The sequence below is a fragment of the Oryza sativa genome, chromosome 11 (genome assembly GCF_034140825.1).
Source record: "Oryza sativa Japonica Group chromosome 11, ASM3414082v1".
Lineage (NCBI taxonomy): Eukaryota > Viridiplantae > Streptophyta > Magnoliopsida > Poales > Poaceae > Oryza > Oryza sativa.
This window is the reverse complement of record NC_089045.1, coordinates 5,418,184-5,440,868: the sequence shown is the minus strand read 5'-3', so window position 1 is coordinate 5,440,868 and position 22,685 is coordinate 5,418,184. Positions and strand designations below refer to the sequence as shown.

Sequence of the window (22,685 nt, the reverse complement as noted above, 5' to 3'; positions counted from 1 at the left end):
CTCTTCTGTTTTTCTACATTAACTTGGCAAAGACTTAACGCAATGAGATCTTTAGTCGATAACGTCAATAAAGTTGCATAAGAAGATCCAAACACAAATCTTGAAATGAATTGATTTTTAAATATATATGGTAAATTTCTAAATTTCTTTTATGACGGTTAGCATATCTGAAAATAAATTCCCTACAATATTTTGCATGTTAACAAATAAATAAGTTACGTTCATCAACCTAACACGACAACCATTCTAGAGATGTTTTAGATACATGTTAAATTATGTGACAAAATATGAATAAAATATTACATGTTTATTTATTGCTAATTTCTTGATTTATAATAATCTATTTGTTATTTAAAAATGCTCAAATTATGTTGTTATCAAGTTGTGTGCTAGTGCAACCACCTATGCCTAGCCTATCGTTCCCTCTTCTTGATCCCATCTCATGACATCATTTGCTCTAACGGTATCATGACGAAAAACTTTACCTCCACACGTCAGCATTGGTGTACCCCTCTAACTACACCCTTCTCTGCCTTTCTCCCTTTACTCTCCTTTTCATTCTCCTCTATGTTGTCATCACCATCCTTTTTATCAACTTTAGTGAGTTTTATCTCGCCTTGCCTTAGATGGCTTACGTAATCGGATCCGCCACGCCATCCCGTGCTCCTAACCATATTGTCTCTCTTGTCCTTATCACCGACCATACTCATCATCTATCGCCCCCACTCATTTTGCTAGATTTTTTGTTCTCATTGTAATCCTTCTAACTCACCGCTTATCTACTCTCTCACGCTGTCATCTAAACTGAAAATCTAATCTAACCATTTTTACTCACCGTACCTGAAAAGACACCCCTATCATAAACTCATAATAAAGTTATCGTCGCAGTTACACCATTAAGGGTATGTTTAGTTCCAAAGTTTTTTTTTCCAAACTTCCAACTTTCTATCACATCAAACCTTTCATACATATACAACTTTTCAATCATATCGTCTCCAATTTCAACCAAATTCTAAACTTTGGGCCAATCTAAACACAGCCTAAAAACAAATTTAACAATATAGTAACTCTAACTCCTAGCTCCCCGTTGTTACATCATCTTATTATACTCGCTCTAATAGCGAGCCCTCCCTTCGTCTCATGGTCTCATATCTCCCTTTTATATACAACAACAGCTTTGATCAATCAATCCATCAACTCAGGTTAATTTGGTTAGTACTAGGAACAAACAAACAAAAAAAAAGGTGAAATTTTTACTGCTGTTTTGGTAAAGTGGGTTTTGGTAGGCAACTAGGCATACTGCTAACTGCTCTCCTCTCCTGCTACCTCCACGTTCTCCTCTCCTCTTCTCCCTTCTTCCCTTCTTCCTCCTCCTCCTCCAGATCCACCCTCCGCCGCCCTCATTTCGCAGCCGCGGGTTTGGATTACCGTGAAATGAGCTTTCTTCTCCTCTCTGAAAAGGTCAGTTTGGTGGTGGAAAGATTGGATTTTGATTCCCCCGATTCGCTTCCCCTCCGGAAAGATTCAACCTTGTCAGCTCTCCATCCCTCAACGAGGCAGTACTAGGAGCTATCAATCAGCTATGGCGGAGGCGGTGGATGGGGGCAGCTGGGAGGACATGCTGAGGAGGATCCTCCCGCCGGGGTCCCCCATCCCGGAGGCGCCGCCGAATCTCGATTACTCCATAGCCCTAGAGTACGACGGCCCACCGGTGGCCTATGACCTACCTAGGGTGGACCCCGTCGAGATCCCCACGGCGGAGCCGGTGTCCGGCCCGCAGAGGCTTGGGAACGGAGGAGGGTTGCCGGTTGTGGAGCCCATCCCGCTCCCAGTGTCCCGGATTGCCCGGTGCGCCGAGCCCGTGTCGGCGCAGGTCGGCGGCGGCAGCTCGGATTCGGTCAATTCGGTACTGCAGAATGAGGAGTTTGACGATGATGATGATGATTCCCGCTCGTTGTCGCATGATTCAGCGCAGAGCTCGCCGGGGCCGCAGGATAGGAGCCGCCGGACGCAGGAGGGGAGGAGAGGCGCCACGGTGACGTTCGGGTTCACGCCGGACAGCAAGTGTGAGAGCAAGGAGTTCGAGGAGATGTCCGAGCAGTACGTGGTGGTGACCAAGAAGGAGAAGAGGAGGAGGGCGTGCTATCGGTGTGGGAAGAGGAAATGGGAGAGCAAGGAAGCGTGCATCGTGTGCGATGCGAGGTACTGCGGCTACTGTGTGCTGAGGATGATGGGGTCGATGCCGGAAGGGCGCAAGTGCGTCACTTGCATTGGCCAGCCAATTGATGAGTCCAAGCGGTCAAAGCTAGGGAAGAACTCAAGGACACTCTCAAGGTTACTTAGCCCCTTGGAAGTAAGGCAAATATTGAAAGCCGAGAAGGAGTGCCAAGCAAACCAGCTTCGGCCGGAGCAACTTATTGTGAATGGTTGTCCACTGGGGCCAGATGAGCTGACAGACCTGCTTAGTTGCTCCCGGCCACCTCAGAAGCTGAAGCCTGGAAAGTATTGGTATGACAAGGAGTCAGGTTTATGGGGAAAGGTAAATTCATTATGAGCATACGGACACAATTTTCTTGTTATAAGTTTAACAGGATTTTGTGCTGATAAAACTGTTTTGTTCTGATAGGAAGGAGAAAAACCGGAAAGAATTATTAGTTCTAACCTCAGCTTTACTGGGAAGCTTCAGGCTAACGCCAGTAACGGAAATACCCAAGTTTATATAAATGGAAGGGAAATAACAAAGATTGAGCTGAAAATTCTAAAGGTACCAATGATTTCCATCTCTGTTTCTTTAGAACTGCTTCTCGCTATTAGCCGATCATGCTTTATTCTTCCAAGCTGCTTGTAGATAGTCCTTTTGGTGAAAAGCATGAATGATAAAATTAGTGCCTCCCAATTGCTTAGTACCTTTGACACAGTTATTTATATAGGTCATGAACCACTACACTTGGAAGGGGTATTTTATATAATTTGAAATATTCAAAATAAAAATACCCAACCATTAACTGTAACATAACTTGCCAATTAATTATACTATAAATATGCAAAAAATGGTCACTTTTGGTATAACCATAACCTTCGTTTTTGAGAAAAGTCTCACCTTTCATGCTTACTATTATTTGTAAGTTTCACTAAATGTAATCCTTTTCACAGCTTAGACAAATTAGGAAGTTTCACTAAATGCAGTGGGTTTGTCATTCCAGATAGCATGCTATTATTTGTTAGATAATGGAAAAGGATTACACATCAGGCTATTTAGTTCATCGACCAGAAGTTCCTGTTAGCAAGGGCTACTAAATGGCACTAGTGGTGAATGCTTTCTTTTAGCTAAACTGGGCCCTTGAATCAATGGCCAAGATTTAAAGATTTCTTTTACCACAAAATAAGCAATGCTTGTCACATCATTGGAATTGTGCTTGTAGGTTGCAAATGTTCAATGTCCTCGTGATACTCATTTTTGGGTTTATGATGATGGTCGCTATGAGGAAGAAGGACAGAACAACATCAAAGGAAAAATCTGGGAGTCGGTATGTATCTCGGTTAAAAAATAAATTAGAGTCCGTTGCCATTTCCTCAAACTTAAAAGCTAAATTTGCTTGTTGCTAATGATCATTTTATTCCCAGGCTTTGACACGTTTTGCATGCGCATTATTTTCACTTCCGGTGCCTCCTGGGAACTCTAATGAAACGAGAGATGAAGTTCACTATTCTGCAAGAACTGTTCCTGATTATTTGGACCAGAAAAGAATCCAAAAGCTGCTGCTTCTTGGACCAGATGGTGCTGGTACAAGCACAATTTTTAAACAGGTCTCTTATGATTTTCATTGCTATTTGATTGGTCTCTATCTCTCTGTAATTCACTGTAACTGGATCTGTATGAGATTACTTTGTTATGTAGTAATACTTTTGAGCGATGTAGAAATCAATTAATTGTAGCTGGCGACCTATGTTTGTGTGCTTCAGATACTTCCCACAGAGCAGAGATGGCATGAGTTGTTTTTATGTTGTAGCCAATAGCCACCGGACTTGTGTTCTTAGCATAAAACTTGGAAGTTTTTATTGATTTCTGACACATCATTATCGACTCTCAGTAGTAGTTTTGTTGTATCTACCTGGTAGTAGTGCCTGCAATTTTTCTAAGATACTAATTCTTGTATGGTCATGCTGATGATGTTTTGGGTATCATGTACCAGGCTAAGTACTTGTACGGGACAAGATTCACCCAAGAAGAACTTGAAAACATCAAACTGATTATCCAAAGCAATATGTTCAAGTACCTTGGAATTTTGCTTGAGGGTCGTGAACGCTTTGAGGAAGAAGCTTTATCTAGATCAAATTGCACAATTTCAGAGGATGAAGAAACCCAACAAGGTAAAATGGTCAATTCATTTGCTCCGGTGTTTGTTTCTGCAGCAATTCTGTATTGCTGAACTGGTTTCTGGGCTGCAGATGAAAATAAAGCAAATGGTTCAAATTCCTGTATATACTCGATAAATCCAAGGCTGAAGAAATTCTCAGATTGGCTTTTGGATATCATAGCGATGGGCGATCTAGATGCTTTCTTCCCTGCCGCAACGCGAGAATACGCTCCATTTGTTGATGAGATGTGGAAGGATCCTGCCATACAAGCAACATATAAAAGAAAGGACGAATTGCATTTCCTTCCTGATGTTGCTGAGTACTTCTTGAGCAGGGTACGATCTTTGATTTTTTTTATTAATATAATCCACTGTTGCTAGAGATGGTGCTTCATTATTCACATTGAAGTATATTTGTTTGATTACCACTATTTGTTACAAAAAAGATTACTAGTCCAGAACATATGCTTGTCTTCTTTATTTATTTACAATGGTAACAGCTTGGCTCATCCAGAAAACTGTATCTATTCTTTCTGGTGATGCCATCTTTGAATATTTCAAGGATTGCTTATCTCCTTGCTTTGTTGTTTTTTGAAGCTAGGAAGGAAATCCCTTCCCCAGTTTCAAATATTACTGAAACCAAAATTATGTTCCCCCCATTATCTTGCAGTATTACGTGTTATTCTTCATTGTTGCTGTTTTGATGTTGGCAAAACTACTTTTTGTCATGTGCAGTTAACTTTATTTTTATTTCAAGCTGTTCAACTGACTTCTCCTATACATGGAATACCTTTGCAGGCCATTGAGGTATCGAGCAATGAGTATGAACCTTCAGAGAAAGATGTGATCTTTGCTGAAGGTGTAACACAAGGGAATGGGTTGGCTTTCATTGAATTCGCCCTTGATGATCGCAGTCCCATGTCTGAGCCTTACATTGAGAACCCTGAAGCACATTCCCAGCCTCTTACCAAGTAATCTCTTAACTTCATGCCATGTGCAAATCGATCTCAGCCATGTGCACTTAATGTTCTTATATGTTTTGCTCCTCAGATATCAGTTGATTAGAGTAAGTGCCAAGGGCATGAATGATGGCTGCAAGTGGGTGGAAATGTTTGAGGATGTCCGCATGGTGATATTCTCTGTAGCCCTCAGTGACTATGACCAAGTGGGACCTCCTGTATATGGCAGCAGTCGGCCTCTCTTGAACAAGATGATGCAAAGCAAAGAGTTATTTGAGGCTACGATTCGGTAAGCTGCTATTTTTCATTGAAAACTAAGAACTTTTAGGGTACATTTCTCTATAGTACAGTTTGTCTTTTCTCCACTCCTGCATCTGGCAATTCTTAACCTCACAAATACTGGATGAAGTAATAATTCCAGTATCATAATCAAGTTTTTCTAGAACTAGTACAACAATTAAGTTTATTTCAACTCCATGATTTCGGATATAGTAACTGAGTCAAGAACGATGTGGCAATAATGTTGTGGGTAATGCAATAATTAAATGGGAAACTGTTCTCGAATGGATTCTGTTGAACTAGTCAGCTAGTTTTTAATTAAATATTCCCTGCTGTTTGACAATCAGGCAACCATGCTTCTGCGATACTCCTTTCGTCCTGGTACTCAACAAGTATGACCTCTTTGAGGAGAAGATCAACCGCGCACCTCTAACGACCTGCGAGTGGTTCAACGACTTCTCCCCGGTGCGGACACACCACAACAACCAGTCGCTCGCCCAGCAGGCGTACTACTACGTAGCGGTGAAGTTCAAGGACCTGTACTACGAGCACACGGGCCGGAAGCTCTTCGTGTGGCAGGCGCGTGCCCGTGACCGCCAGACGGTCGACGAGGCGTTCAAGTACGTGAGGGAGATCCTCCGGTGGGAGGATGAGAAAGAGGAGAACTTGTATGGCGGCGGGGAAGACTCGTTCTACAGCACCACGGAAATGAGCTCCTCTCCTTTCATCCGAGCAGAATGAATTCGACATTGGCTGCTGAAATCGAATTCTTTGCAACCCGGCGAAAGAGTGCCCGGTTCCTTTCGCCGAATTGGTACAGAAAACATTGGATATGGTTGTATATTGATTTTACAGGTTATCCTGATCGAAATTGTTGCTGTTCATCACCTGAAGAGAATAGGATCCGTTGGTCCTGTTGTTGCGCTAGCCTGTACTAATTTTTTTCGAAACAAATGTACAAAGAAAGAAAGAAAAAGTTGTGTGATATGTTTGTGATTTGTACCAGTAAAAAGGTAAAAAGCAAAAGTGTGGATGATAGTGGCCATATTGTTTGGTGAACTAACCTTAGCTACACTAGCTGTAAAATCATGTAGCAGTTCAGCTGTTCTGTCGGGTTGAGAAAAATAAATTGACATCCACATTCAAGACTACTAGTTGTCATCTGCAACTTCGAAAGCAGTTGTGAATTCAACCTTCAGGCCCTGTTTAGATTGGACTAAAACTTTTAAGTTCCTATCACATCGGATGTTTGAATATTAATTATAAATATTAAACGTAGACTATTAATAAAACCCATCCATAATCTTGGACTAATTCGCGAGACGAATCTATTGAGCCTAACTAATCCATGATTAGCCTATGTGATGCTACAGTAAACATTCTCTAATTATGGATTAATTAGGCTTAAAAAATTTGTCTCGTGAATTAGCTTTCATTTATGTAATTAGTTTTATGTAGTCTATATTTAATACTCTAAATTAGTGTCTAAAGACAGGGACTAAAGTTAAGTTCCTGGATCTAAACACCACCTCAGTGCAAATAGGAAAATGATGCAAGTAATAAAATAATTGTTTACAAAATTTCTTTTACTTACAGTAACGTGGCACAGTTGGATTGCATGTTGGTTTTTCTGTAACTACCAATTGATTACATTTAATGTTTCGAGATTTTTGTTGTAAGAGCTTTTATTAGATTTTTGTTTACAAAATGATTACATTAAACGACTGGGAGTGTGGGCGGCAGAGGACTGAGTTTTTTTTCCAAGAAATGTGGACCCTGGCGGTGGCGGTGGCCCTAGGGGTGACAACGGACTGGGAGTTTGGGAGGCGAAAGAGGATCCCAACGATGACGGTGGCCCTATAGGCAACAGAGGCCTAGGAATCCCACGAAACGGAAGTGGATCCCGGCGGCTCATGTCTGGTCGGCTAGTTCTGACTAGACGACGATATATGAAGGTGGGCTAACCAGCGGCGTGTGACGTCAGCTCGCCTAAAGTGGATGAAGATGGTACTAGCGGAGGTTCACAACGACGACGGATTAGGGGCAGCACGACGGTGACTAGACAACTTCCACTCTCCGAATCTAGTCGTTTCAGGAGAGAATGTCGGGTAGCAGGGATGTGCCGAGGTCGTAGGTTTTTATTTTTTTTAGTTATGTGTTCTCCTCATTATCGAGGTGTGAGTCTAAGTGCTCTTATATTTTTTTTGTTATGTATGTCCATGGATACAGAGACCGGATTAATAAAAATCCATTATCTAAAATAATTAAAGTCAACAATCAGGATGCGGAAAACCTCAATGTTCCAAACGATCCGCGGTGCACAACATAGCAACATGAAGAAACTACACATTCCAGGAGCCCAGCTTTTCCAAATGCATCCCCAAGGAGGCAAGGACCTAAAATAAGTTGCCCCTGAAAGAGAGCATCATAAGCCGACTTGGCAGTGTACTGCCCTAAACTAGAAGGCTACCAAGGAGGGCACATCTGGTATTCCTGGATGCAAGAATGTCGTGGAGAAAGCGTCCCACAAAGCAAGGAAATCGACATGGTACGTACAAGGACACCAACGGAAAGAGCGATCTGAATGTAAGAAATCCATGCATCATCAGAATATCAAATAAGGCATCAAGAATCGTGCGCTTATTAGCTCCCCTTTTCGTGAGGGTGATACTACAAGACTCCATAGTAGGTTAGTAAAGGGTATCTTCCTGCTATGTTCCTTGATTTATTTAATACATGTCAAAAAGGTGATAATTAAAAGATCCCCAGGTTGCTGTTTATGGGGGACACTATCATTCTTAGTTCCTAGCCTCAGAAAATCTCCAGCAGCGCAACATCAGGTACCAAGTATAAAACTTTGGTTTATGTTTAGCTATTGACTTTACACAATGATTTGGCAAACAACAGGTGAACATCATAGTTTGACGGAAAGTTTTATTTCCTGTATAAATTCATCAAATTGGCCATGACGCAACATTTTAGATTATCGCAGTAAAGCAAAACTATGGGCTTGATTGGTTTGATACCAATTTATTACTCTCCCAAAAAAAAATTTGGTAACTTCAATAGTACTCTCTCCATCCCAAAATATAATGCTACCATGAATTTTAAGATTTAACCTTAAAAACATTTTGACCAACATTTATTACAATATGAATTTAATTTTACTTGCTAAGAATTATATCATTGAATTGACATTTGAATTTACTTTCATATGATTATAACTTTTTTACTACAAAACTTATAATATATAAGAAATTATAAGATAAAAATTAGTTTTGGAGACCATGTCACGTTTGACCATATCTTATATTATAGGATAAAGGGAGTAGCAAGTGCATATTTTGGTTTGCTACCAAATTTTACTCACAATAGTTCAAATTGAATACTACCCAATTTGGTAGTGCCAAAATTTGCTAATGTTTTAGCGCTACCAAGATTTTGGTAGGGCAAAAATTGGCTCCAAATCAAACTAGCCCTGTAAGTTGTGCAAATACGGCCCATACGTTAAATTGGCTCCAAATCAAACTAGCCCTGTAAGTTGTGCAAATACGGCCCATACGTTCGCATATTTGTTTATGCCTGTTTTTCATTGTCTTTTCTAGAGCGGGGTGTTTTTATTTTTTATTTTTTGGAAGGAGTGGGATCTGCACACTCTTTCCTCATAAATTTGTACTTCAATTTGAAAATTTTGAGAGATTGTTGAACGTTGACAAACAGTTACAGTAGTGTTTTAACAATGTGTTCTATATTCTGCCAACCCACAGTTTTGAGGCGAATAATTTTCATATATCATGAACTGAAAAGTTGTTGGTTTTACGTGCAACAATAACTTTATCGTTGGGGCTTTACACAGCGACATCTTCAAAATGTCTCCATTACAGTTGTTTCAAATTATATTTTTTATTGCATTATGCTATCACATAGTTGCCTAATATTAATATGAATTAAAAAAATCCACATCAACTCAGACATTTCGAAAATCTGATAACCTGATTTTAGGAAAAACGTAATGGTATTCCAAGGTTGAATTTGGAGCCCATGAATATTTCACACCAAGATTTCAGACAGATTGTCAAATCTTCCATCACAATTTTTTTTTATTATACTCTTTACTTATCAGATAATGGGGAGAAAAATACAGGAACATCATTTCACCACAACAGTTGATGCATGGCCCCCCAACTTGCTTTCTTCTTGTTGTTTTTCTTTTCTTGATCAAGGAACTTGCTATCATATTTATCATCAAACATGCATCCTAGGTAGCAAAACGATCAAATGTTACATGCTTGGTCATCTTGGAAGGTTTCTGCAGTTCATGCAACAGATAACCAACCTTCGAATGAGAACAGCCTAAATTTGTGTAACACATACGATAAGGTATACCTACAAGCTTGCCTCCTCTGTAGCCCGCCTCAAAAAACAGCACAAGATATTAGCAGCAACCTGAAGAAACAAGATGTATAATGCTACATGTATAGAAAAAAAAACCAAGGGGGAAGTCAATTTATAACTTAAGTGCACATGCACTCGTTTCCTGTATGTTATCTAAATGGTTATGAACAATTCAAAAAAAATCATCTCACAACAAAATACACGCACAAAAAGAAGGTACAAACAATGTCGATGAAAAGTTATAATGTCAGCCAAGTATCTTGAGGTTCCTTGAAAGCATCTTGAAATGGATGAATGAGTTACCTCGTTCAAACAGCTTGCCACATGTTTATATTCACTTAACTGACCATTACTATATATTTAGTTTGATCGATTCTTTTCATGTTTCCAAAAAGATTAGAGATGAACAATGGAAACTATTAAGACCACATTGGATTAGAGAAATAATGTAAAAGAGAGTTTAAGCAATTAACAGTTCAACAGAAGAAAAGTAGATAATGGAACAAATATAATACTGGAAGTGTTATTTCCACATTGCCACCAAGAATGGGTTTTTCAAATATAATATTGGAAGTGTTATTTCCACATTGCCACCAACAGAAGGGGCCATCAACTAATAACTGAATTTTCAAATTGGGTCTTTGGAGGAAAATAAACACGAAAATAATCCCCCACCTGTAGTAATTAGGACAAAATTGTAACAGAAGGAATATTTTGAGGAATGATATTACAAGACTCAACAGGTTAAAGGATTCCCACGTTGTTGTTGATAGCAAGTTAGCAACATTAGTCATTCTTAGCTCCTAGCCTTTCAAAATCTGTACAGCACTACATCAGTTTGTCATCAAGCATAAATATTTAATTTATGTTTAGCTACCAGCTTTATATGATGATTCGGTAAATACCAGCTCTACATGATAGTCTGATGGAATGTCCCATCCCTATATAAATTACCCATGCCAAAAGCCCACAACCGTGCAGATAATCACAATAAGGAAAGCCAATATCTGATTAAAAACAGGGCACATCCTTAGGAAGCAGAAAATGCTAGAAGAGTTACATATATTAATGATACTGCTCAATCGCTGCTTCTCAAGTAAAAGAAAGCAACATAACATGAGATACAGATATCCAAGATTGAAACATAAAGAGAAGATCACATTATGAGTACTCCGGATGACCATTAGTTCTACGGATAAAAGCCAATATTTAATTTGCCATGAATAAACATTTAGTGATGAGCATAACAACATAAGGCACAATGCTAGCAATTAGCATCAGATAAAGGACGAACCTGGGAAAATCTACATTCAACGGTGAACATGAGCAGGCATTTTCCCGGCACAAGCAGCAGCGTAGGAATCTGCGAGCGTGGGAGCTGCTTGCTTGTAAGGATCAATGTATCTTGCAACGAATTTTTTCTCAGAGTAAACAAGTGAACTGCTGAAGTCAACAGCATCCTTCATCAATCCCATGGTCCTCAGGATCTTCATGACAGAATGCCGTGGCACCATACGCTTCTCGAGGCTGTAGCCGAGCACCCAAGGCCTTTCCACAATGAACTCACGCTCCAAGCCAACCTCGGAGATCAGGAAGTCTATCTTTCGGCAAAGGTTCTTGTCGGACAGGTAGAAAATATGTGGCGAAATGCAGACCGCGGCACGGAGCTTGTCCTCGGAGCAACCAAGAGTGCTCCTCAAGAACTCCATTTTCATGGCGAGCATATCTTCGGAGATCCAACAGGCGGACTTGAGCACGTGCTTGAACCGATCCGAGGAGCGGGGCACGACCAACTTCTCGACGCACAGCACCGACGCCTTGACTCGCTCTGGACTCAACGACAGCACCGTCCACTTGAGCGTAGACAGCTTGGCAATTTCACAAACACTTAGCCCGCACTCCTGGAGCAGCGCGATGTTCGGCTTCACGACCTTGTCCAGGTCACTCATGAGGATTCCGTTGTTCCCCTTCAGTGCCGGTAGGAGCTTGTCGAACGATCCGACGAAGCCGATCCAGAACTCGAGCCTCGGGGCGATGTCGCATTTGCGGAGGCCCATTGCGCCGCCGGCGAGGAGGAAACGGGCGACGTCGGCATCGGACAGACCGACGCGGTCGCGGAGCGAATGCAGCCGGCGGGCGACGTTGCGCGCCCTGGCGCAGAGCAGCATCGGGTCGGCGGCGACCACGGCGGCGAGGTCGGCGCGGGAGAGGCCGACGCCGGAGAGGACGGCGAGCACGGCGTCGGGCTTGGCGGGCGACCTGAGGTGGGAGAGCTTCTTGGACGCTTTGAGCGCCTGGGCGCCCGTGAGGCCGCAGGTGGCGACGAGGTACTCCTCGACGGAGAAGGGGGGCGCGGTGTCGGGCCCGGCGGCGGTGGAGAAGAGGCGGCGGCTGAGGTGGAGAGAGGAGGAGGATGCGGCGGAGGTGTGGGGATGGGCGGCGGCGGCGGCGCGGAGCAGCGGGAGGAGGCACTGCCGGAGGTGGAGCATGGCGTCGCCGGCCGCCGGCCGCCGGGGAAAGGCGGCTGCTTAAAAAAGAGGGGAGAGAGAGAGAGAGAGAGAGAGCCGCTAGGAGCAGTCAAACCGATCTTTCGCTAGCCCTGTTTAAATACCACCCCAAAGTTTTTCGGCCTGTCGCATCCAACTTTTAATACGTATATAAAGTATTAAATATAAGCTAAAAATAATTAATGGTACAAATTGTGACTAATTTGCGAGATAAATCTTTTAGGGTGAATAGCTAATATGGTCCCTGAAGTTTCTCTTTGGGCTCAGTTTAGTCCTTGAAGTTTCAAATCGTCCAAACAAGTCCTCCAAATTAATCATTTGGGTTAATATAGTCCTTAGACCCACAAAAAGTGTCACGTGAGCATGCCAAGTCATCCTCACATGCAACGGTATGAATGAAATGACCATTCTACCCTTATATACCACATAGAAAAGAAAGAAAAAAAATTCTACCCTTGTATACCACATAGAAAAGAAAGAAAAAAAAAGAAGACAAATGATTTCACACGTGTATGATCATTTTAGAATTGTCACTTACGATTGCCGCTGGCCTGTTATTTTTTTCTGTTTGTGATTTTTTTCTTTTCTATATGGTATATAAGGGTAGAATGATCATTTCATTCATACCGCTACATGTGAGGATGACTTGGCATGCTCACGTGGTACTTTTTTGTGGGTCCAAGGACTATATTAACCCAAATGATTAATTTGGAGGACTTGTTTGGATGATTTGAAACCTCAAGGACTAAACTGAGCCCGAAGCAAAACTTCAGGGACCACATTGGCTATTCACCCAATCTTTTAAGGCTAATTGCTCCATGATTTGACTGGTGCTATAATAAACATTTACTAATGACGGATTAATAAATTCGTCTCGCGGTTTACCGACGGATTCTGTAATTAGGTTTTTTATTAGTGCCCTAACACCCTATACGACAACCTTTATAATACCCGATGTGACACGCTAAAACTTTACACCCCTGGATCTAACCACCCCCTACCCCTAAATATGGGAGACCGGTCATTTCTCTTGGACCTGTAATTTTGTTTTTTTAAATGTTTTTCAGCATACTTCAAGGAAAAAATACCCCCGCATTACCCCTAAAATGTTGGTACATTTGAATTATACCCACTGTACAAGTAGACATTTCACATTCTAACCTTCTCAAACCGGACAAAATATGCGCTGACTCAATCGAAGAGGTTTCAGTCATACTTAACGCTAATGTGACAATCCAATCAGTAATGGAGTTTTAAAAATCATAGGGCCCACCTATTAGCCTCATCACCCCACTCTGTATTGGCGCAAGGGTGTTGTGGGCGCAGTGGGCGGTGGCGAGGAAGGGGCTTCTCAGGAGGGCGTTGAAGGCGAAGCTTGAGCTTTCATAAAGGGTGATGTAGGCGGCTACTCGGAACGGCAGCTCGATCTTGCTCGGGGAGGTCCATGGAGGCAACAACTCGCCAATATCGCTTGCCATGCTTGAGCTCACTTGGGGAGGTCAATGGAGACATTGGTCGGAAGTGATGGTCAATGCTCTTCCGCTCTAGATCTGCACCTAGGTTCGTCTCCCCTCGCCCGCCATTGTCAACTAGTACTCTCGTCTCTAGCTCCACATCCTTGAGTTCTCACAGTTGGACCACCTCGAGGAGAAGGGGAGCTAACAAGCCCCTATAACCGGCCACCACACATGAACCCAAGTTCCCCTTCCTAGGCTCCTCGGCAGTAGCGTGTCACCTCCTCAATCTCCAACCACTGCCCACCACACCAAGGAGTGATCAAGTACCACCTCCCTAAGGAGTGCTCGAGCTCACCCCCAGCCAACACCTCCAAAGGCCTCCTCGCCGCTACCCTTTGGGGACCTCCCCAAGCAAGCTCGAGCTCCAATGGGCAGGATCGATGAGGCGCCGCTCCAAATTCATCGCAAGACACAACAGAGAGAAAGAGATGGGTGAGAGATATGACGAGTGGGTCCTATAGATTTTTTGATTGGTTTGCCACGTTGGTGTCATGTGTGCTAGCTCTAGCTAAAACCGCCTAAAAGTACCAGGGGGTTATTTATCCGGTTTGAAAAGTTAGAGGTGTCAAGTATCCGTTTTTTAGATTAAGCAGTAACTTGTACTGCTGCAATAGTTCAGAGGGTAATTCGAACGTTTTCCTTCTTTAAAAGTCACAAAGTTGTTTGGCTTTGTATCGCAAACATCATTACAATTTCACTCTTTTACCACAGCACGGAGTGAAATATCAAAATTGCCCCCTAGTCTTCCTCGTCCTCCTCATTTCTCCTCTCCTATCTCCAAATGTATGCATGTTCCGTATGGATCCTACCATTTGTAATCTTATATGCACTTCGAGAAAATATAATGTCTGAAATTTATTCACCTTGCTTTTTTTGCAAAGTTACAACAAGAAAGCAGTCCAAGAGCTCATACATTCTATCACTGTTGCAACTCAGAAAACTCCAAAAGAGTGTCTGCTAGATGTAAAGCCGACCTACAAGTGTAATTGTCAAGCATGTAACTCAGGAGGTTCCAAATTTCAAACATAGCAAATCCTAACCAAAATAGTCAAATATAATTGACAGGTTAATGTATGTTACATAGGCGTGAAACCATGAAACTAGGTGGTGGCTGATCCCAGAGCAGAGCAACCTCTTGAATGTTCCTTCAACATAATGAACTTCAAAATGGTAATTCGATGTTCTTAAGGCCAATCTCTTGAAATGTAAACAAGAGTTTGGTCAAGTAGGATATGAAAAAGGAAAGCTAATAGCCTAATACAACTTGAACACTGTCAGCTCAAGTGCTAAAGCAATAAGACATGATATGTGCAGGGAACAGATCAAGACAGCTCATCTGCTTTGCACATATCGATGGTTGAAGCATGGATCACCATATCAGAACTTAGATCACCTACAGTTCTACCATGGAAGTCGACTGACACAGAAGTGAGAATCCACCATGAATTGATATCTAAGTAAGCATCAGATGCTAAGGCCCGATACTAACCTTACCCCTGCAATATATATCTCGCCTCCCGTGTCTCTTTTTAACAGTGGAATCCGGCACTACAGGCATTTTCCCAAAACAAGATGCATTGTAAGCATCTGCAAGCCCATGAACCATGTCCTTATGAGTATCAATGTATCTCGCAACGAAATCGGCCTCACCTTGCATGATTAAACCATATAAGGAAGCACCTTTCTTCATCAACCCCCTCGCCCGCAGTATCTCCATGACAGAATGCCGTGGCACCATACGCTTCTCAAGGCTGTACCTGAGAATCCCAAGGCACTCCACAATGCACTCTAGCTTTAAGCCAACCTCAGTCACCAAGAACTCTATCTTGCGGCGAAGATTATCCATTGATAGGCCAAGAATAGTTGGCCTCTTGCCAACCGCGATAAGGATATTGTCCATGGAGCAACCAAGAGTCCTGCTCAAGAACTCCATCCTCGCAGTGACGCTGCCTTCATTGGTAGAGCACACGGCCATCCTGAATGCCGGCGAGCAACGGGGCACGCCAAGCATATCGGCACGATGCACATAGCGCTTGATTCGCTCTGGATTGAACGAGAGCAGCCTCGGGTTGGTCTTGACAATATCACAAACAGTTAGCCCGCACTCCTGGAGCTGCGCGAAGTTGGGCTTGATGACCTCCTCTATGTCGGAGGTGAGGATGCGGTAGCTTCGCTTGACGGTCTTGAGAAGCACCTCGTAGGAGCCCAACAAAGGGATCAAGAACTCGAGCCTCGATGCGATGTCGCAGTTGCGGAGTCCATAAGCGGAGGGTGCGGAGGTGGAGAGAGGGTAGTGTGTGGCTGGCAGGGTTAGAGGCCACGGCGGCGATGGCGGAGCGGAGGAGCGGGAGGAGTTCTCGAAAGTGAAGCATGGCGAAGGCGGTGGAAGGCGGCTGGCGGTGAGCAGAGCCGCCGGCGGCGTGATTTGTTTGTGTTTGGGGAAGTTTATGGATTATGGGTAGTGCTCCTTTTTTTTAACCCTATTATGTTTATACTAGCTAGGATAATTGACAAGCACATATTTTACCCTTCATTTAGGGGCTCTTGAAAATTTCAAGCTTCATGACATTCCGAAATTTGCAATCCAATTCACTAACTTTTTAAAAATTATCACCAAAGATATAAATTCACACCGTGTAGGCGGACATTGTCGGCCGCGCACGTGGCCGCCTGCTAAGAGGACGTCAATGAGATTGTCCCACTTTGTTGCCTCGCGCTAGATGCAAGCCCATCGCGAGGCAGCCTCAACTCTCAACCCCTGCCTTGGCAAGGTGTGCACAATGAGAGATAGCCTCATTGGTGGTAGCAGGCAATGAGGCAACGTGGTGGCCGGGCGGGTCTCTTCCACGGCACGACGTTGTCGTTTGCATCCCAGTGAAAGTGCAAGCACAGCTAACAGATCAGACCGTCGGTGGCAAGGAAATGTGTGGCAATGATACAAGTGTGTGACTGCAACGAGGCACAGTGGCGTGTAGTGGGGCTGCCACCGGGAGGAAAGCGAGGAAGAGGCAAAGCTGAGACTAAGATAGGTGGCGAGTTGAATTTAGGAGCCATTGACGGCGGCTTGAGCTAGTACGGTATGGACAACCCCAACATGAGCTCCTTCTTGCATATGTTTGTTGGTGATGATAGCAATGATGTAGGAGATGAGATGGACGTCCTCGATGGTGAAGAGCAGTGCCTCACAGTTGTGAGTACGGTGATCAAGTTGGTGATTGGGGCAGAGGGCTACAGTCACTTGGGACGGCCTGACACACAATGGCATCTGAGGGATGAGCTGTTAGATGGAGACGGCAGGGACACAGAACGAAAGAATTCGCATCCCAACACTACAGGAATCGTGACTTTCGCGGTGTTAACTGTAGGACACCGTACGAAGTGACTTTTAGGGGAAATCACTCTATAAATGTGGAAATTAGCTCATGGACAACTTGCCCATTAGAATATTCATTTGTGGTTGAATAGGAGAGAGAAATCACGTGAAAGTTCTAAAATACCCCCCAGGTCCACATGTCAGGTCTTTCATCTCTATCTTTGTCTCTCTCAAGCACATGGGCTAGCTTCCAGTATTTTTTCCCCTTCTACTTCCTCTTTCTCTCACTCCTACAGGAGGCTGGGGCGAGGTGCGGTGAGCTCGATGGTGGTCAACCATGGGTGGCGGCGTTAGGGGAAGGAGATGTAGATGCCAGCCATTCCAAACACAATGGGATGTGTGGACATGCTGTCGTTAGGGCGGCCGAGGAGATTAGTGGCCATGCCGGAGGAGCATGGTAAAATGACACGGTTTTCAAGGAGCTTGTCAGTGTCGACGATTGATTAAGGGCACCATGATACGTTGTTGCGGCGATGCCACTCCCTCTATCGCGGCCTCCATGAGTCATTGCTCCTCCGCGATGACGCAACCCTCAGCACTGCACGCCGCTCCCTCCATCCTAGCCTTCATGGTGGCGTGACTCAGCCACAGGTTGCCACTCCCTCCACGCCGCTGTTGACAACCAAATTTGGTAAGTATTCGTATCAGGAAAAGGGAATTAATCAGAGAAGAGTTGGAGGCGGAGATCGAGTTCTGGAACAGAGCAAGAATTGGCTAGAGTCTGGATCGGCTACGGCTAGGATCGGCTAAGGTTGAGCTAGGCTGAGTAAGTTGGTATAGCCGATTCTAGTAATGCGACTTGTGCGCGACATCGGGCTCGGGTTGATGTGCTTCAAGATGATTGCCATGTATGGATAGAGTTCTGAGAAGGCAATTGTATCTATTAATTAGATTATTTATGTAAATTCCTTATAGATAAGTGTGGGCAAGAGTCTGCCGCAAAGACTCGTGATATTTTAGAAGTTTGTTAGAGATAATGGTCATGGCCGGTATGGGCATATCTTGTAATCTTCGGGTATAAATAGACCCCGAACCCTATGTAATTAAAGACACACATTCAATACAATTCCGGCGCATCGCCACCTTTTACTTTTATTCTATTTCAACGAGTTCTTGCTTTCGGGTTGAGCTGCATCGGTGTCGATCTTCAACAAGAGGTAAACTCGTTATGACGAATTATGTTCTCATAGATTAGTGCTTACATCTTCATGACACTCTAATCTCGTTTATATAATTCGCCAAGTTATCATATATCTTACATAATCCTTAGCAATATCTCTATTTAATCTACTATCGGCTAACATTTGCATACAAAAGGCAGTCGATCAGGTTAGATCTTGCTGTTGATTTGGATTATATAAGATATCTACCACTCTATGAAACTTCCGGTGGCTTGATTGTCTAGATATTGTTCTTCTTTTCATACTTAATGCTGCATCAGTTGAATTTGATCTATTAAGTCGTGTTTAGAATATCAATCTCTAGCCTGCTTTCTGGTTGCCGATTAGGGTAGCATCGGAGTTTCAGCCGATCTTATCTGATTTAACTATGTTTGCTCCATATACTTTATTGATATGTTAAATCTGCCCTTCATGTCAAGATATTATTGCACTCACGTATATTAAGCTTCTGTTTGGTATATTCCGTTTGTTTTAATATCTTAGCATAGAGTTGCATCGGAGTATTAGCTGATGCATGCTGGATCTATCTGATCGGTTATGCTGTAAACATATATAATTCTGTTATTAACATATATTTCAGCTTAAGTGATTTATACCGTCTCGGCATGGCGACCGATCTATCCCAATCACTTAATTTAAAGTATATGTCGACATAAGAATTATACATCGTTAACATCTACAGCCGATCGAATAGATTTAGTCCTTTTTTATTTATTTCCAAACGCCGATCGATCTATACATGACATCGGCTCAAACGTAAATGATATGTCATCGGCATCTGGCCGATCGGCTATCATTTATAGATTTAACCACGGTTCTTTTGTTTTTATTTCTTGTTGATTACAGGATCAAATCAACTGGCACACTTATACATCCGAAGGCGAGTTTTGGACCTGCACTGGAGTTAAGCAGATCTCCCAGGCCTCGTGTTTTCTGTCAACAGCCGCACGATGCATCCTTCATCCTGGCCTCACGGCATCGTTCCTCCGTGATGGTGTGGCCCTCCACGCGCCGCAACTAGAAAAGTGATGATTCGGAGGTGGATGCAAAGAGATGGAGAGGATAACACTTGAACGATCAGCCTCCACATCTTCTTACCCTATTGCCACCATCAAGCCTTGCCTCGCCCCGTCCTCTTGCGAGATTGAGAGTAGCAAGAGGAGCATGTGAGGTAGAAGGGGAAAAAAAAACTAAAGGCTTACATACAGTGCCATATATGCTTGAGCGAGATACATAGATGAAAGACCGAAAGACTGAAAGACCATATACGTGAGCTCAAAGGTATTTCTTTATACGAGTTCTCTCTCATACCCGGCTAGAAATAAATATTTTAATGGGTGCAGTTTCCATGAGCTAATTTCCATGTTTATCGAGTCGATTCTCTCAAATTCACTTTGTGCAGTGTTTTAGAGTTAAAATCACGAAGTCACGATGCTCGGTAGTAAAATTTTCCGTTAAGAAAAGCGTATGAATCGTGTGATAAATCTATTTTTTTTATACTACTAAACATATGATACAGTTCTGCAACTCATAAACTATATAACTAGAGACATATGTAACTATAACAACCGTCGATCCGTATACGAGATCATGAGTCGGGCCGTTGGATCGCGCACTTTTTTTAAAAAAAAAGAAAAGAAAAGAAAGAAAGAGTCCATCTTGTACCCCGCCGGGCAAAACCCCCGCCGCCGACCTCGACGGCGGCGTTCCGCCGCGGCGCCATGCTCCACCTCCGGAGACGCCTCCTCCCGCTGCTCCGCGTCCCCTCCTCCCCCCATGCCTCCGCCTCCTACTACGCCCATCTGCGCCGCCTCCGCCTTCCTCTCTCCACCGCCGCCGCCGCCACCGCGACCCCCTTCTCCGCCGAGGACTACCTCGTCGCCACCTGCGGCCTCACCGGCGACCAGGCGCTCAAGGCGTCCAAGAAGATCTCCCACCTCAGGTCCGCCGCCAACCCGGACGCCGTGCTCGCCGTCCTCTCCGGCGTCGGCCTCTCCCGCGCCGACCTCGCCGCCGTCGTCGCCTCCGACCCGCACCTCCTCTGCGCCAGGCCCGACAACGTCTCCCGCCGCGTCACGTCTCTGCGCGACCGCGTGGGCTTGTCGGACCCTCAAATCGGCAGGTTCCTCCTCGCCGGCGGCGCGATGGCCGTCCGCAAATGCGATGTCGCCGAGCGGCTGGAGTTCTGGATCCCCTTCTTGGGGGGATCCTTCGAGACGCTTCTCAAGATGTTGAGGAGGAACAACGCAATTGTCAGAGCTGATGTTGAGAAGGTGATCAAGCCCAACATCGCGCTGTTCCAGGAGAGCGGGCTAACTGTTCGAGATATTGTCAAGATGCCCGGATGGCTGTTCACGTTCAATCCAAAGCGGGTGGAAGCGGCTGTGGAGCGTACTGGCAAGCTTGGTGTCGAGCTCGCCTCCAGTAGATTAAAGTACATGCTGTCTATTGCTGGCAACATCACCGAAGGCAATGCATCTGCGAGGATGAAGTACTTGAGTAGCACTCTTAATTGCTCCATGGACAAGGTCGAGTATATGGTCGGCAAAATGCCAACTATTATAACACTTTCTGAGGAAAAGCTTCGCAGTAAGATTGAGTTCTTGAGTAGCACCCTTAATTGCTGCGTGGACAAGATCGGTCATATGGTTTGCAAAGAGCCATTTATTCTAGCAATTTCTGAGGAGAAACTTCGCATCAATACAAAGTTCTTGAGTAGCGCTCTTGGATGCTCCATTGACAATATCTGTGTTATGGTCTACAAAATGCCAAGTATTCTAGGACTTTCTGTGAACAATCTTTGCAGAAAGATAGAGTTTTTGGTCACCAAAGTCGGGTTGGAGCCTGATTACATTTTGAGTAAGCCTGTTTTGTTCGCGTGCAGCCTGGAGAAGCGGTTGATGCCGAGGCATTATATTGTAGAAGTCCTTTTGGCTAAGGGATTGATAAAAAATGCTGGCTTTTTAACATATGCCATACTGCGGGAGAAGGATTTCGTAGCAAGGTACATTGATCAACACAAGAATGCTGTTCCTGGGCTCGCTGATGCCTATGCCACAATTTGTTCTGGGAAAGTGCCTCCTGAGCTGCAACCTTGACATCCTCAGACTGAGATGTTGGAGTTCATTTCGGCAAGGTGCCTGCTGAAGTCCAACTATATCATTTTTGGATGGATATATTGGAGGTTAATTATCTTTCAGGCCTATATCTGACCTAACACTTCATGCTCTGAGGATCAGTACTTGATGTTCATTCATGGTCCTGTATTTTTCCATACCCATTGATTTCTGCTGTAGTTTAAGTTATTGCTATTTATGCAGCAACTGGATTGTTTTAATCTTGCTGCCCTAGTGCCCTTATAGCTTTACTGTCTCATGTGATGGCTCGTTGCTTCAACAGCTGTTTTCCTGTTCAGTTATTTTGAGAAAAATGGGTTTTTGCCGTGTTAACTGGACCCTTTTTCCCTCTGCTTTTTCTAATTTTTATTTTCTTTCAACCTTAAGTTGATGCTTACGTTGATAGTTGGGTATATTAGAAAGTAGGAAGTATCCCCCATGGCAGCACACTGCATGGCATGATAGCACACCAGTGTTGTCCAACACATGGATCTTTAGTAATTAAAAATAGGAAGGATCATGTAAGAGAAACAAATTAAATATATGATAAGGTTGATTTTTCAAATGTCGTTTTATTTCCTATTCTATTTTCGATCAGTTCATCACCGAAAACAGTTAGTATATATGTCAGATAATCTGTAATTATGATGTCATTTAGCATTTAATCCTTTCAGTTAGCTACTTAAAAGTGACAGTTTGTTAACCTTGGTGCTTCCAAAGATACCTTAGCACTAGGATGCAGGAAAAGAACACACTGGTTGCTTACCACAGTTGCACCTAAAAAATTGTATGTTCTTGAATTGAAACCAAAGTTACCAAACAGAGGGAAATTTAGCTTTGTTTGTCACGCACAAGGAGTGTTACTGCTCACCATTTAGCAATTGTACCTCTATGCAATTCTTTCAATGGCTCTGTTGGCCTGGTTGGTGTGTAAGTTGTCACCGTACCCTTCTGCTTCCATTTTTTTGTTATTTCAGACACATCACTGTAATTGGTCTCA

At 43.5% G+C, this 22,685-nt stretch overlaps 4 protein-coding genes across 7 annotated transcripts; 2 read left to right on the top strand and 2 right to left on the bottom strand.

The window, feature by feature from the left end:
* Positions 1-1,393: 1,393 nt before the first annotated feature.
* Positions 1,394-6,583, top strand: LOC4350030 (extra-large guanine nucleotide-binding protein 3). Its single transcript, XM_015761980.3, has 9 exons — positions 1,394-2,539; positions 2,627-2,764; positions 3,423-3,527; positions 3,625-3,807; positions 4,194-4,371; positions 4,450-4,694; positions 5,157-5,329; positions 5,409-5,606; positions 5,944-6,583. Exons 1-9 carry the CDS (start codon positions 1,583-1,585, stop codon positions 6,335-6,337), a joined length of 2,571 nt encoding a protein of 856 aa, XP_015617466.1. The 5' UTR covers positions 1,394-1,582; the 3' UTR covers positions 6,338-6,583.
* Positions 6,584-9,666: 3,083 nt separating this feature from the next.
* Positions 9,667-12,521, bottom strand: LOC4350029 (uncharacterized). 4 transcript variants are annotated; one of them, XR_003239188.2, is made up of 3 exons: positions 11,286-12,521; positions 9,933-10,042; positions 9,667-9,854 (listed from the first exon to the last, which is right to left on the bottom strand). XR_003239188.2 is itself a non-coding variant. In XM_015760071.3 (2 exons), exon 1 carries the CDS (start codon positions 12,478-12,480, stop codon positions 11,302-11,304), a length of 1,179 nt encoding a protein of 392 aa, XP_015615557.1. In that variant the 5' UTR covers positions 12,481-12,521; the 3' UTR covers positions 9,667-10,042; positions 11,286-11,301. The 4 variants fall into 4 exon arrangements, 1 of the variants encoding a protein (XP_015615557.1); XR_001541060.3 differs by having other exon boundaries at positions 9,983-10,042; XR_001541061.3 differs by having other exon boundaries at positions 9,933-9,999.
* Positions 12,522-15,337: 2,816 nt separating this feature from the next.
* LOC107277322 (transcription termination factor MTERF15, mitochondrial) lies at positions 15,338-16,663 on the bottom strand. The gene is made up of 3 exons (XM_066305432.1): positions 16,649-16,663; positions 15,510-16,197; positions 15,338-15,432 (listed from the first exon to the last, which is right to left on the bottom strand). Exons 1-3 carry the CDS (start codon positions 16,661-16,663, stop codon positions 15,338-15,340), a joined length of 798 nt encoding a protein of 265 aa, XP_066161529.1.
* A 3,496-nt stretch (positions 16,664-20,159) lies between these two features.
* LOC9267605 (transcription termination factor MTERF8, chloroplastic) lies at positions 20,160-22,018 on the top strand. Its single transcript, XM_015760374.3, has one exon. It carries the CDS (start codon positions 20,291-20,293, stop codon positions 21,665-21,667), a length of 1,377 nt encoding a protein of 458 aa, XP_015615860.1. The 5' UTR covers positions 20,160-20,290; the 3' UTR covers positions 21,668-22,018.
* The last annotated feature ends 667 nt before the right edge of the window (positions 22,019-22,685 follow it).

Coding starts and splice junctions, on each gene's coding strand:
- LOC4350029 (XM_015760071.3), bottom strand. CDS start 12,480: ATGCTCCACCTCCGGCAGTGCCTCCTCCCGCTGCTCCGCGCCGCCGCC.
- LOC4350030 (XM_015761980.3), top strand. CDS start 1,583: ATGGCGGAGGCGGTGGATGGGGGCAGCTGGGAGGACATGCTGAGGAGG. Junction 2,540..2,626: donor AGTCAGGTTTATGGGGAAAG/GTAAATTCATTA, acceptor TTGTTCTGATAG/GAAGGAGAAAAACCGGAAAG. Junction 5,330..5,408: donor CATTCCCAGCCTCTTACCAA/GTAATCTCTTAA, acceptor TTTGCTCCTCAG/ATATCAGTTGATTAGAGTAA.
- LOC9267605 (XM_015760374.3), top strand. CDS start 20,291: ATGCTCCACCTCCGGAGACGCCTCCTCCCGCTGCTCCGCGTCCCCTCC.
- LOC107277322 (XM_066305432.1), bottom strand. Junction 15,433..15,509: donor GCGAGATATATATTGCAGGG/GTAAGGTTAGTA, acceptor CTTCTGTGTCAG/TCGACTTCCATGGTAGAACT.